General features: G+C 39.1%; 1 protein-coding gene across 1 annotated transcript; it reads right to left on the reverse strand.

The window, feature by feature from the left end:
- Nucleotides 1-15,399: 15,399 nt before the first annotated feature.
- Nucleotides 15,400-15,753, reverse strand: LOC149168297 (uncharacterized). The gene has a single exon (XM_089424880.1). The coding sequence runs from the start codon at nucleotides 15,751-15,753 to the stop codon at nucleotides 15,400-15,402; it is 354 nt and encodes a 117-aa protein (XP_089281006.1).
- Between the last annotated feature and the right edge of the window lie 311 nt (nucleotides 15,754-16,064).

The raw sequence follows: 16,064 nt of genomic DNA on the forward strand, positions 1-16,064 counted from the left end.
AAGGATGATACTTTCAAGTAAAGAGGCAGGGATATCATGAAAGTTTTAGAACCATTGGGCGTGGAGTCAAGTAGGACTACTAGTGCGTTTTCTTGGTCACAAGAGGGAATATGGAGCAAGCTAGCTGCACATGAAATAATGATTCAAGCCTAAAGGATGGAATGAGGGCTAGGAATGAGAGGCAATTAATAATCTCTCGTTCAGCTTAGCAGAGGGAAGGTGAATGAGCTCTATCTAGGAGCAGTGAAGGATCCCTAGATAATTGTCAAACATGAGTGAATTAGGGGAAATATGAGCCACAGGGAATTCATATTCATTACTAATTCGGACGAAAACATAAAGAAACAGCAGAAATTGAGCATAGAGTGTAGTTAAAAAAGTTCTAAGCTAACCTTTTTTTTTGCTATTTAGATGGTGATACAAGTATGATAAAGACATATATGAAATTGAAACAGAGATAAGAAGCACTTATTGAGTCATGTTGCAGCACAAGAATTCCACATTCAAATCTTCAAAACATTAATACATAGCACACAGTCATTCCTCCAAGCTTTTCAATAGTATTTGATTAAGTAAAACATCAGATATGCAAAGCGAGTCTCTCTTGGAGCTATACAACCAACCAACCCCTTAAACAGTGAATTAGGGCGATTTTATAGATAAAATATCTACAAAATCAGATCCTAATCAGATCTGCTGTAATAAGTGTCTTTAACCTAACACATGTCTGAAATAAAGGCGGGAAAATATCCTCGAGCTGCGCTGGGTGCAGCTGTATCAAAAAAAAAATTAATGTGTTGTCTTTATGGCTTTGTGCTGACCACTTAGCCATAACTGTGCTTTGGGTTTTGATCCATGCTCCTGAGTGGTTCTGAGGTGCATTAACTGTGATGGGAGAGCTTTGATTAAAGCTCCACCGTTTTCTTTGACTTTGTTGGAGGTCATTCAATGTTCACCTGCATTGGGAATAAAAGTTTTTCATTAAAAACATTCGACTGATACTCTTTGCCGCTTCCTTGATATGCTTTGGCACTGAATGTGCGCCTTTCTCACTTCTGATACTCTTTAAACTATTGCCTCGACCTTTCATGGCTCTTGTTCAGCCCTCTGTTGCTTTAAAAACTATCTTTGCCCCTTTCCTGGATCTCTGCGAAGAAATTTATGTCATTTTGCGACTTTCGGGCCTGCTGGAGGCCGAGCCATGAAAGGGCTTTCCATTTTGGCCTATTTCCCGTAGCGATGCGCGATTAGCGCCTTTCGCGCTTTTTGATGGTGATGTTAGCATGACGTCATGCGGTGGGTCCCAGTGCGGCAGTGACGTGGCAGGGTGATGTCAATAGGGTGACGTCAGAAGCACGGCCGGGTGACGTGGCGGTACGATGGAGGAGATGACGTGGTGGTGCGGTGGAGGAGGTGACGTGGCAGTGACATGGCAAGGACACGGCGGCAGGAGGCTGACACAGGATGATGACATTAGCATGATGCAGCGCTGACGCGGGAGGGGGGAAGGCAGTATCTGGTTTCGAGTGCACCGCTTTTGTGTGCAGGCGGTTTCAGAGGAGGGGGCTCCACCACAGCGGAGAGGGTGATGCGTGGCGGGAGTACGACGGGAAAACCGCCCATCTCTCGGGCGTTAACCCTCAGCATGTCGAGGTACGAAAAGGCCCGCCCACCGTAGATCTCGGGCGCGCCAGATCTGACGGTCGGCGGCAGGAATAAGGCGGCGGATGGTTAGGGACGAGGCCCGCGCACATTTTATTGTGTGTTTTTATATGGCGGGGGGGGGGGACTTTAATGATGTGGGTTTTTATGGGTTAATGTGGCATGTGTGTGGGTTAAAGCAATTATATTCCAAAATGTGAACGCATAGTGTGATAGAAAATGGTTGATGAGGCGAGGAATAAATGGTTATCAGTTCAACCAGGGGTTAACTGATCCCAAGGGATAAACGGGGAGGGTTAAATGCAAGTCCCAGATGGATTTGACATTTCCCCAAATTTTTAGGATATATGGCTACAATGCCAAGGGGTGGGGATATTATTTTTTTTTGGGATTTTATATGGTTTTAGTATAATAGGGATAGGGAAGATGATGCAGGGAGTTATATAATAGAAATTAGGAGTTAATATGAATTTGTGGGGTGAAGTGTAGGGTAGAAGGCTAAGTTTCAAAAGTAAAACTTAGACATAGGAGTGAATGAGAGTGGGGGACTGATTTTACACAAGAAATGTGGCTTCCTTACACAGAAGAAAGTCAAAGCTTGACTTGGTGCTGTGTTATATACCTAGGGGGGATAATATGGGGTACCAAGGGAGGTACCCAAGGTAATAATGTAATAATGGGATGGGCCATAGTAATAAATAAGGTGGTTAACCCATGTCATGTAAGGGACCACATGTAGTTAATAATAATGTAATGGGCCCATGGTATTAGTTGATGGTATGAGGAAACCATGGTAATGATGCATGGTATTGTATGTATGAGGCCTATATAGAGGCTAGAGACTCCACATGGAGAGATATGAAGATGAAGAGAAGTATTCTTGTATGAACATGCATATGGCTTGTGGAGTGTTCTCCTTCCTTAAGGAGTGAATGTATGGTGTTTCCCTACCTTAAGGGTTTGATCAATAAAGAATTCATATTATTTCTGGGTTTATTTGCATTGTCTTATATTTTTATATCAGATCTATAATATTCTGGGTTAGATCCACAACAATTGGTATCAGAGCTACAACAATTGGTATCAGAGCTACAACATGCTGTTACAAAGATAAAGTTATAACAGGACTGGTTGGGCAGATCCCAAGGTCCTCAAGGGAATGTTAGTGAGTGATTTGGGGAAGGAGAAGAAGGGGGAGTTAGACATGCCTCGCTTGAGCTCCTCCAAAGGGGAATTGCCTTGCCCTGTAATCGGAATAGATATAACACTTGAAAAGATGAAATGGTTTACACAGCATGATTCTGCAACCACAAAACTACCTACCCAGCCTACTTAACTAGCATTTTTTCTTCTTTATTTTGCATGGGTACACTTGGACTTGCAGACCCTGATTATCCTTTTTTTTTTTTCGTCATCTTATCTAAATCTACACTTATTTCTTCCAATGGCCCAGATTAAGTAGTTTGGCTCCTTTTTTTCTCTGCTTATCTACAAATCTGCCAAGATTAATCTGTTTGGACAGATAATGATTCTTTATATTCTAAAACAAGAAATTGAAACCTAGGGAAGCCAAGATTAGGCTGTTTGGACTTCCCTTAACAGAAACTTCTTCAAAAATGGTTAACTCATCAAAACTGGGATACAGTAGTGGCATCTAGACTGGCACACTTACATGGCCTCTTCTTTGGCCTATTTTAGGAAATATGGAGCATTGCAGCATGCAAAGTATGACATATTTGGCATGTAAAAAATGTCAATCATGAAAGATGAACACCTGTTGCAACAGGAGGCTAACATTTTCTACCTTTTGACCTGAAACCAATAAAAACCAAAGTACACTCTGTCATATTTCTGTACATTTTTACAAATTTCAATCTGATTCTCAGAGAGAAAGTTATGACAATTTTCCCCAGGTCACCTGTTTGAGATATAATTCGGGAGCCTGTAAAAACCCTAACTTCCTTGGATCATATCACCGAAAATATAGTGAGAAAATATCTAAAATTCATACCCAAGGTTCAAAACTATTTCAGTTCAAATGGGTTTTAATTTTCGCTTCTGAAACATCATAGAAAAAAGTTATAGCGAAAATTCCACGATGACCTGTTTGAAGCAGTGAAATCCTAGAATCCAAATCTCTGATACCAATTGTTATACAACCAGCTCACAAAATAGAAGAAAAGATAGAGAAATGACTTCAAAATAGCCTCTTCAAGGTGACAAACTGTTAGGGCCTTCATTTAATTTTGAAAATGTTTTGATCAATTTTGGCTGACCGGAGGATGAGAAGGAAGCGGGTGGCAGCAACGGTTAGCTTGTGGAGGAGTTAGGTGGACAGCAAGGCAGGAACATGCAGTTTCACAAGAGTTACGGCAAGGTGGCAACGGAAGACAAAGGCATCCAAGTGGGCAGGAAGGTGCAAGAGCAGCTGAGAAGGAACTGTCAGTCCAGGCGGCACAAAGGAATATAAAAGGAGAGGGCCAGAAAAGAAGAGAGGTTGGTTGGTTAATCGGATAGTGGGCAAGGTTGTTGGAGTTGGTGAGTAGACATCTAGTTGCGGCAGATAGATAGTAGTACATAGGAGTCCAGGTGAATTGGGCCCTTGAGTCTGAGATCGAACCTGTGGATATGAACCGACATTCCTTGTAGTTTCTTGCAGCGAATACCGAAGTTATGTTGTATTGTTTTATTGTTAATTTAATAGAAAGAAGGCTAGACTGGTTGCGAATCATGATATGTATGGGTCTCCAGTGTGATGAGTTTCTAAGAAAATTTAAATGTCCCATCAAATGAATGTATTTAGTAGTTCTTATGTAATCATTGTTATGATGTTATCTTTGTTTTGTGTGTAATGAATATATACTTGTTATTGGATGATGCCTCGGTTGGTGCTCCCTTGATCCCATGCTGAACCTTTCTAAATTTTGGTCGCGACATGCCTCGGGCAAGACTCCTTACCCTTTGGGTAAGGTGAAAATGTCGGCATTGTCCTAGACTACAATAGACCATTGTTGGCCCTCTGCGCTTGAACCCAGGGTCTTTTCTCCCTGATGACTCTTGCGTGCCAACAAAACCTCCTTTACGTTACACAAATGAACAATTCTTCAATGATACAAATGACAATAGATCTTTTCTATATATATGAGTCTAAGGGGTCACAATATAGTCAAAGCTGACATAACAATAATAATGTAAGAGCACAACAATAACAATATTGGGCTTCTATGGGGAACACTAATAGCAATATGGGGACAACATGGGAACAACAATAACAATAAGGGGCTACAATGACAATAATAATAAGGGAATACACTAGTATAGGGGCCTAACAACACTTGAGAGTGTAATATCACAATTTGACCAACTATCATATCTATCTAAAATTATTATGACAGATTCATTAAATTTCCATCCTTATTTTCATGATCCATTTGAAAGTTGCTTGGAAAATTCAATTCAATAAAAGATTTTTAATAGTTTATCTCGTGCATATAAAACTAACATTTTTCCATAGGTTTTAGCATTTAAAGACACATCATTAGAGCTTTCCATATTACCCTCTCTTCTTTGTAATTCACTTCAATCATTAATAGAGATTCATCCAAGATTTAATGATCTGATTGAAATATGGTTAGAGAATTCGTTTCAAGAGAGGTTTCCTGTACATAAATTTATTTTCCTAAACTTATCTAAAGTAAGTGTACATAGTAGGTTGAAATTTTATTTTAATAATTTAGCTATAATTCTATTTCCATCTCCAATCCTTGATATGTTTATATTTGCAAGAGTAAAGGAATTTAATTGACTTCATTGGAAGTATGATTTTACTTAGTTTTAATTTGCTTTGTAGAGTAGGATTAGGAGTAGAAGTATTTAGTTAGATTACGTTTATTTTTCTTTTTCTTTAATAATGCAGGTACAAGAATAAGAAAGCATCAAACCTCTTAGCCATTCTTGGAAAATAATGATTCAACGTTATTCTAATAAAAAAAATTGTGATCATGTTCAAGGAAGTATTCATCCATCCATCATAATTGTACATTTTTGAAAAGATGTGCTTTGTACAGATGCTTTTCTTTATATTTTCTTTGCTTTATAAATTTACAAGATGATTCGTGATCATATATTGCTTCTTTTATTGATGTAATTGTAACAAATCACATGGCTCCTACTTGTCCTATTATGTCATGCACCTTTGGTTTCTAAAGGTTTTAATGCTTAATCAAATAATGGTTCAAGAAGGAAAATGAAAATCACAAGCAATTTTGCAGAAATAACTTTGATTACACTCTTTTTATTTATCTTGGGACGACTCAATTCCTACACAACCATTCAATATGCATTCCATGTGCATATCAATCCCTCTTTTCTTACCATCTCTATGTTTTTATTTGGCATTTTTTTCCCTTTTTCCATGTCATCCTAAATCTTTTTCCTCCTAGTTATCCATTAGATCTATCCTTTGTATCTTCTAGACTTTAGTTTATGGGTTGATGTAAGAACAAGGCGTGGGCCCATCTCCACATACCACATCTCTTTTCTTTGTTTTTCCTTGGAAACATCTTTCATAGCCTCTTCTATTTATTACAAGATTTCATCCTTTTGGGATGAGGTGGAAAAATGGGCCTCTTTTCTTCATTCCATTATCCTTGCATTCATTACAAGTTTCCCATCTCACCATCATTATTTCCTTACTCTACCATGCATCCCAGAAGTTCTTCCATGGAGCTTTCACAAATGCTCATTTCCATCCTCTTAAGGATCACCTTCCGGGGTGACACAAGCATACATGATGCCATAATATGGTGGAGCCTCTTTCTTCCATGCTCCTTTCAGAATCACCTTTCATGCTATTTACACCATCATCTTATTTTTGCATCATCCCAACCCATCTTCTCAGATGTTTTACACGACTAATTTATACAATGGAGCGTTGAGATAGCTCAACGTAGAGATAATTCATCATCACATGTTGCTTGTAGGCTCCACATGCTCCTTTTCGTTCAAATCACGTTGCAACACTTGTCATGCTCAAACAATGTTATATTAAAGGAAAAAATCAGTAAACATGTTTAAGATATGCGAAGGTAAATTGATTGTGGTTAATTTATATGAGATTTGGGAATTCTCTTGTGATTTGATTATATATATCCCCCTTCGCTCTATTTCTCACTGTAAAAAGGTCTGATTCCTCTCTATATTTATATAAAGCATTGCATAGGTTGGGACTTTGGATTGTTTCCATGGTATTTTATCAAAACTTTGGGTCTGATATAAAATTAGAAGAGGAAAAGAAAATAATCGCAACCGCAATACAAAGAAAAGTACATCTAGAAAATTTTCATTGTATTCATTCATATCTCTTATGATTCTTATTCTTGATTCCTTGAACATGAACCATTTTTTTTGGTAGATTTAATAAATTGATGATCTTGGTCATATACTTACTTCATTAAAGTTATACTTTGTCATGCTTTTAACTTTGATCATAAGAAGATGATTACTTCTTTAATTTGAAGAAAATATACATCTCTAAGGAAAATCATTATGATATTCTTCAAGGTAAGTCCCATTTGCTTGTTTTCATATTTTACCCTTTTCTTTATGACTTTCATTTTAGCCTTGTTTTTAGTGTTTACTAATCTTATCTATGTTTTTACAAGTCCTTACTAGTTACACTAAAGGTTTTGTGTTACTAGAAAAATTGTTTTAAATACTCTAGTCTAGTTTGTATCCCTTTGGGCTCAGAGAAGAAGTTGTGATGATGATTAAATGACAAACAAGTGGCATCAGGGAGCTTCTTTATTTTATCTTGTTTTCATTTAGTATATTGGTCTTTATTCTTCAATACTAATTTTTAAAAAATACATTTACTAAACAAGATACGTTTAATACAACTTCATCCTTTATCTATAACTGCTTCCTAATTTTAAAACTCTATTTACAATAAAATCCTAATTAAGTTCAACTTTGTGAGACAACTTAACAAGATCTCAAGTTAAGAAAAACATACATCCTGTCCTCATATTTGTTCTTTTGTTGAGACATTTTCCATAATTAGTCATGTTGTAACATAAATGGTTTTGACAAGTTAGATATTTATGAGAAAAAAATTTCTGGCGTAAATCACATGCTATTTCATTTGTCGACGCATTTCAAACCAACCAGTGTGGTTCATCGTCAAGATAAGTTGAAGAATCAGATCTAGGCTGCATATTAAATAGTCAAAGTAGAACATCCAACGGCTATATTTGACCAGGCAACGACTATATTGAACTGGTAGGCTAGACCGGCTAACGGCTATATTTGACTGGGAAACAACTAGATGGACTGGACCAAGGGACATGGATAGGAGAGCATAACTATATTTAATTAAAAATTAATCAATAGGAGTTAATCACATAAGATAATTAAATATTTAGTTAGTTAATTGAAAGTTAGTTAAGTATCAAATAAAACTAGATAATGTATTAATAATTAAATAAGTTAAAGTTACAGATTTAAATAATTATTAAATCAATAATAAGTTAATTATATTATATTCAGTCAGTTAGTTACATATTTGAGATTTCTAGGCCTTTTTTCAATCTCTATTGAGGAGGCCAATGCTATTGCTAGAGTTTCGCAGTTCCATCACTGAAAAATTAGGGAAGCCCTTGCCTAGCAATCTCAATAGAGAGGACGGTTGGAAGATCACTAGTTGTTGGGTCCCAACCCTCTCTTCCTAGTCATGTCCTTCCCTTCCTCCTCTCCGTCTTTTAATTTCTTGTTCTAATTTTCGTATAAATAAAGTTTCCCCTTGTTATCCTTTAACTTGCTCTCTTTTGCCATAGTTCTTTGATCTTCTTTGGTATTCTTCCTTGATAATCCTCTTCTAGTGGGTTAGTTTATATAGCATAAGATATTTAAATAGCAAAATTTTATGTTCCTAGTAGATGCCTTTATTATCTAAATTTATTATTTATATACAAAATTTAACTTGATTATAAAAAAGAAAAATAATTATTTTGATATTGAAATTCAATCTACATTTAGGCTTAAATTAAAATGATAATATGTTTTATAACTTATTAATTTATATTTTAAAAATTATAAATATTAGAAAGTGATGAGAAATTCCTAATAATTCATTCAAAAATTAAAATATAAAAGAATTATTCTTATAAGACTTAAATTAATTTATTTTAATATCTTTATTAATAAGATCGATTAATAGATCTAACAAAAATAAGTGGTTATGGTAATAAATATAACCGTACTAACTTACAATTAGAATTTTATTTTTTATTAATAACTAAATATTTAAATAAATATGAAATATTTAATTATATACCTTTTATGTATATTTAATGGAAATTCATATGTTACCTTATTTACATATGTTTTTTTTTAACATCATCAGTTGTTGTATTATATTTCAAAAAAAGTGGAGAAGGTTGTTCCCCTGAAATACATAGTGAGATTCCATGAGATGCGAGGAGAGTAGGAGTTACAGTTACAAAATCCTCCTTGCTCCTTCCTTCTAGGCTTTGAGGTGAAAGTTAAACAGAAATAAATCCTTACAAACTGAAGCAATAGGAAACAACATTTACAGAACATCTTCAATCTATGTTTATATGACTGATTTGCCTCGTTGTCGACTGTTCAGGCTTATCCTCTTCATCGCCTCACTTGATACTTGAAGAGCTTGAAGGTAGGGCGTTTTTCTTTTCCATCATGTATTTCAGTATTTATGGACTCCTCAGCATGAGCACATCGGTTGGATAAACTACTCATGTAATGATGAAATCCTGTGCAGAAACAGATTTATATCAGCCTCATATTTTTCTTTTATAAGCCTGCTCTGATTTTCAATCTTTGCCTCCATGATCATCTGCTGACTATCCATATTCTATCCAAAATCCTTTACTGAGCTCTTAACTGATTGAGCTCTGCTTGGAGGTCAACACAGTGAAGGCAATATTCACTTCTCGCCATAGGTGTGTGTTGTGCTTCAGAGCAAAGGGCGGGCTTGGAGCGCTGCTTTTGATCGAGCGGGAAGGGGTTGCTACTGAAAATCGAGTTCACTATATACTCCAGAAACTTTAGAAAGCGGTGGTAGACTTGGGAAAGAGGAACAGACCAAAAAGAGGGCTTGTAATGTTGCTCATGAATGCACGCACAGGAGATGTTGCTGGGAGACAGGGTTACTATCTAATCCCAATCCAGACAGTGGCAAGTAGCCTGAGACAAAGGAAGGAGGGGCCACAGAGAGATCAAAGGCAAGAAAGCAGTGCGTGAAGGCAGAGATGCGAAACAAGGAGCTGAAAGGATGTGAAAAGGGGTAAGAATAGAGGCATATATATGAATCTGGAGGGAGATCATAGAGCGTGAGGGGAGAATCAAGAGGGGACATAGAGAATCAAGGGGATGATTCAGAGGAGCAGGGAAGGGATGGCTGGGAGGTAGAAGGACGGTCGGTCTACTGGCTAGAGGTGAGAAAATAATGATTTCAATAGGATGCCAGATCCCTATGCGGATCTTAGTCACAGGTGGGATAAGGCAGATCTTTGACCAAACCATCATATCAGGTATGCTAAGGAACTGATCGGTGACAGGAGGAGTCATCATCATGGTAAATACTGAAAGGATTCCATGCCGTTGTAGACGAGGTAGCCAAATGGCCTGGCACAAGCTTTCTTGGCTTGGTTGTCAGCAATTTTATTGAGACAACGCAATATATGATAATAGCGCAAGTCTTTTATGGAGTGTCCTAAGATTTGACACCATCTGATAATTTGTTGAAGAAGAGCATTGGGAAGATCCCTGGTCTAAATCATTTCACCGACGATAATCGTCGAGTCTCCTAATATCGTGACTGTGTCTATACCAAGCTTCCTAAGTTGTATAAGACCTTGGTAAAGGGCCAAGGCTTCTGCTCTGTTATTGGAAGTGTGGCCAAGACCCCAATCATAAGACAGGATGTTATCCCCATTCCCATAAAATATAACTCCTCCCGTCCCTGCTACCCTGGTATTTGACTTTGAGGCCCCATCAAAGCAAAGATAATGCCTATTGTTGTTTTTAATCTAGACTGCGGACTCTTCTTCCTTTAGCCTAATCTTCTAGTTAGGGGGAGCATTGTTGTTTCTGTTGCTAGCAGGTCTGCCCATTTGATTGCTGGTGTTTTTGTCTAACAGGTATCCAATAAAGCTTCGTTCTTCTATGTTGAGCTCACTGACATTTATACTTCTTTGATTCTTAACTGAGATGGTTTCAAGGGCAAGACTCCTTGCCTTGTTGCAAAGACTTCTAACAGTCAAATCCTTGTCCTTAAAAACCTTCTGATTTCTTGCCAGCCAAATGTTCCATAGCATATTGTAGGGAAGAATATCCCAGACTCTCTTCACTGTGTTATTCTTCCTGTGCTGCCAGGGATAGTTTTTTTTCCATTTGTAAAGGATTTCTCCTATGGTGTTTTGGGTGCTCCATGGGATTTGATTGTTATGAGATAAGTTTCTCCAATAATCAATGGCAAAGGGGCATTCAATAAAGATATGGTGCATTGATTCTTCAGTAGCTAAGCAGTTAGGACAACATGAGGGACCATTGATTCCCTTCTTTTGCAAATTTTTGGCTGTGAGGATTTTCCCTTTGAGAAGGGTCCAAAGAAAAAAATTTATTTTTGGAATTACCTCGGATTTCCAAACCACCTTCTGGTGATTCCAGCTTGGCATGGGGTAGCTAATGTTGCAAATGTATTGGTGAGTAGCTTGGATGGTGTAAATGGATCCAGATGGATCCCAACGAAACCCATCAAGATCGTTCTTTTTGAGTTGAGCTATACTGTGCAAATGGGATTGGAGGACAGAAAGACTTGCATTAAGGCCTGTGGGTATGGCTGGGAAGGACCAACCAGACCAAAGAAGAGTGTGAGGATCCCATTGGGAGATCTGGTCCAGGAAATGTATGCATGTTCTTTCAAAAAAGGAAAGGATAGGGTTAACTCCACCTTGTCTGTTTATTGGCTGCTGACCCATGGGGTAGCTAATGTTGCAAATGTATTGGTGAGTAGCTTGGATGGTGTAAATGGATCCAGATGGATCCCAACGAAACCCATCAAGATCATTCTTTTTGACAGGAGATATATTGTGCAAATGGGATTGGAGGACAGAAAGACTTGCATTAAGGCCTATGGGTATGGTTGGGAAGGACCAACCAGACCAAAGAAGAGTGTGAGGATCCCATTGGGAGATTTGGTCCAGGAAATGTATGCTTGTTCTTTCAAAAAAGGAAAGGATAGGGTTAACTTCACCTTGTCTGTTTATTGGCTACTGACCCATGATTCTATCAGCTCCAATGTTGATGCTTGCACCTCACTTGGGGATTTTTGAAGTATTTTGGGCGATTAAGGGAATTCTCTCTTGCATAATCGCCAAATTTTGGAGGAGTCTCTATTGGGGATATCTCGATCAAGAAGTTGCTATCTAGGAAAATTTAGATATTTAATTTCTAGAACCTTTTTCCACCAGGCTGGGAGTCCAGTAATGAATCTCCAAACAATTTTGCCTCCAAAGGCTAAATTGAGAATTTGGGAGATCTAATTCCAAGACCTCCTTGGTCTTGGGACTGGATAACCTGCTTCCAATTAATCAAGTTGAATTTCTTTTTATCTTTCTTCCCCCCTTGCCTCAGGAATTGGCAGAGGATGACTTCCATTTTGTAGTGGAAGGAGGCCGGAGCTTGAAGAAGAGAAAAATGATATAGGGGGAGGGAAGAAATACCTGACTTAAGAAGAATGAGGTGATTGGCTGGGTTGAGCCAAATGGAGCCCCACTGCTGCACTTTTCTTTTCATTTTGTAAACTACTGTGTCCCAAACTTCTGCCCTCAAAGGTCTAGCACTTACAGGCATGCCCAAGTAAGAGAAGTGGGTCCAATCATACTTGCATGTGACTCCAAAAATGTTGGCAATATTGTGTAGCACCTGTACTGCTGTGTTCCAGCCATATATACAGCTTTTCAGCTGATTTACCACTCCACCAGAGTAACACATGTATTTGTCAAGGAGATACTTGAAGTGCTTTGCTATTGTTATGGAGGCCCCTCCAATCAGCAGGGTGTCATTGGAAAATTGTGAATGGTTTATATTCTTGACCCCATCCCCAAATTTTATTCATGTGATTAATCCAACCCTCCGATTGAAATCCAATGCCCTGCTAAAGGATTCAACCATTAAAATAAAGAGATAAGGTGAAAGAGGGAAACCTTGTCTTAGGCCTCGGGAGGATTGGAAAGCTTCTCTTGGTCTGCCATTTACTAGAGGGGAGATCCAGGGCCCAGAGATGCAGGTTTGAATGAAGTTGAGAAAGCGATCATCAAATCCCATCTTCTTCAAAGCAGCCAAGAGGAAGGAGTGTCTTACTCTATCAAATGCATTGGCTAGATCAAGCTTGAGAATAAACCCTTTCTGATTTCTGGTTTGACTCGAGTGAATGGATTCTTGCACAAGTAGAATGGAGTCAGTTATTTGTTTGTTGGCCAAGAATCCCCCTTGATTTTCAAAAACGAGAGAAGGAAGCAACGGCTTTAGGAGAGCAGCGATGATTTTTGTCAAGATTTTATAGAAGGAGTTACAAAGTGATATGGGCCTGAAACGAGCAAAGGAAGAGGGCCTGTTTTCTTTGGGGATGAGTGATAGATGAGTGGCATTGGTGTATCCTCCTATTTTGCCCTTTCGTTGGATCCAATTGAGCATTTTTGTCAAGTCCTTTTTTATAATTCCCCAGAATGCTCGGTAAAAGCAAATGGGAAATCCATCCCGGCCTGGGGCTTTATTAGGTTAAAGAGTCCAAATCAATCTCCTGATTTCCTCCTCATCGATCTCCTTGTTTAAGCTATCATTCATTTCCTTGCTTATCCCTGTTGGAAGGTGCTGCAATAGATCTGTGTAATCCTCTTCTTCCTTTGTTTCCGTTAGAAGATCTCGATAGTGATCTGTGGCAGCTCTTCGAATGGCCTCCTGAGTGCTTTGTCTATTACCTTCAGCATCTAGGATGGAGCTTACATTATTCCTTATCTTTTTGGCTGTAGTTTGTTTGTGAAAAAAAGCTGAGTTCTTGTCTCCCCCTTGCAACCATAGTTGCCTCGATTTGAGCCTCCATTTTAATTCCTCTTCTCTATTAACTCGGTATAGCTATGAGTAGAGGTCATTTTCCTATTGTTTTTTCTCTTGGGAAAGGCCATTTTCCTCTATTGCTCTTTGAATACTCTCCAGATTATTCTTAATTTCCTTTTTTACCTTCTCTGGTTCTTGGTACCTGGTTTTAGCCCATTCTTTTATGCCTTTTTTTTTGTAATTTTGTTTCCCAGATGTAACTGGGAGACCCCTCCACGTGCTGGATCCAAGAACTGTAGACAATTCCTGCAACTGCTGGTATATCATTCCAGAGGGAACTATATCTAAAGGGGATAGGCCCAGGGGCCTGTGATTTTCCAACGTTAGAGTTATTGGGAAATGGTCGGAGGCAGAGCACGTTAAAATACTGGCATATCCAATGGAGAAAGCTGAAAGAAGTGATACATTAATGAGAATTCTGTCCAACCGCTCCATGATGTTACCTGCACCCATCCTGCGGTTCTTCCATGTATATCTACGGTTTTTTGGAGGGACATCCATAAGATCATGCTCCTGCATGATATTTTCCAGATGTATTCTATATGGATCAGGTGTAAAACTACCTCCCCTTTTCTCATTGGCATGGAGGATTAGATTGAAGTCACCTCCCAAAATAATGTTAGTGTTTTCTTCTGCGTCCAGACTGTCTTTTAGATCATGCCAACAGCTCTCCTTGTCTCTGCAGTGATTCGGCACATATATGTTGTAAATGATAATGGTTTGCTAATTTGCTTTATTTTCCAAAGTTGTTTTGATCGAGTGTTGATTTATTGTTTCCGAAATACAATTCCATATACCTTGGTTCCAAATTTTTGCTACTCCTCCTGAGGCTCCTCTTGCCTCACTAATGCTACCTTTATATTGTCTCTGCTGCTCAATAACTTTACTCATTTCCTTGTGGCCTATTTTGTTTCTTGTAACAGAATGATTCCCGGTTTCTCAGAAAGGATAAGATCCCTTAGGGTTGCTACCTTAGAGGGGTGCCCAAGTCCCCTAATGTTCCAAGATAGGATTTTCATCATTGGATATGCGGAGTTCAGGGAGGTGCTCACCCCCCTTGGTCCTTGTTTGCTACTTCTTTGTCATGCTGCCCTAGAATGTAAGTTTCTATAGGTGTCTAAGTTCCCATTGCTATGTCTTTTTGTGCACTCTCATCCCGATGCTGCTTGGCAGATTTCTTGCCCGACCCAGGTTTCTTGAAGGATTCACTAGAGCCCCCGTGATCTTTGGAGGAGCTCCTAGTAATTCTGTTGAGGGGAGGATCAAGAAGAGGTTGAGAGGAGATGATAAGGGGCAAGGAGGATTCGATGGTGTCCTAGTGTTGGCTTTCAGGGAGAGGGGACTCCTGGGGATCGGGGGGGAGAGAACTGAGAAGGGGTTGGATGAGGGGAGGGTCTGAGGACGGGAGAGGGGAGGAGGCTTAGAGGGGGCAGGGGAGGAAGGGGTAGGATGAGCTACACAGGAGGCCGAAGGGCCTGCATCAAGGGGAGTTTTTACTGAAGAGACCATTTTTTTTTTTTTTTTTACCATTTCCCATTGTTCTTCTTGTGGTCCATTTTCTACATCGATAAGCTTAGTGCATCAATTGGCAAAGTGGCCGTATTCATGACATACCTTACACGTAAAAGGGATTTGCTCGTAATCTAGCTGCTGAATATGGCTCCAGTCGTCCACTTTGAGCTTGATGGCTTTCGGGAGGCCTTTGCTAAGGTCCACTTCAACAAAGATCCGCGCACAGGCTTGCATATTTTCTTTTGGTTCACTACGATCAATATATTTGCTGACTGCATTCCCGATGGCGTGAACAGATTCATCTCCCCAGCAATGGAGAGGGAGGTGAGGGAGCCGAACCCAGACCGATACCGCACTAGGAACATCCAGCTCTGGATCGAAGTCTGGGGTCCATTTGTTGAGGTACAGGCCCCTTGAGTCCATGAAATAGGGCCCGTTTCTGAAAATGAGATCCTTATCTTCTTTGGTTTCAAAGTGAAAGGTGAAGTACCCTTTCTCGCAGAATTTGATGGAGATTTTCCCTTGTATTTTGTCGGACCAGTTCCTTTCAACCCATCTTTGAATAGTTTTTGGAGAAGGCCAGAGGCCTATGAATTGACCTATAAGTCCTCTTTCTGCCAGGGAAAAAGCAGCCATGCGTGGAAGAACTAGAGGTAGGCTGACTTCTTGAAGAACATCCAGCTTTTTGATGAATTTCGAAATTGTTGGTTGGGGGCGTTGTGGGGGCAGTGAAT

The sequence above is a fragment of the Pinus tabuliformis genome, chromosome 4_2 (genome assembly GCF_031772625.1).
Source record: "Pinus tabuliformis cultivar Carrire ecotype Pingquan chromosome 4_2, CPIR1, whole genome shotgun sequence".
NCBI lineage: Eukaryota > Viridiplantae > Streptophyta > Pinopsida > Pinales > Pinaceae > Pinus > Pinus tabuliformis.

What these genes read in the sequence shown, in the direction of transcription:
- LOC149168297 (XM_089424880.1), bottom strand. Translation starts at nt 15,753, where the DNA reads ATGGACTCAAGGGGCCTGTACCTCAACAAATGGACCCCAGACTTCGAT.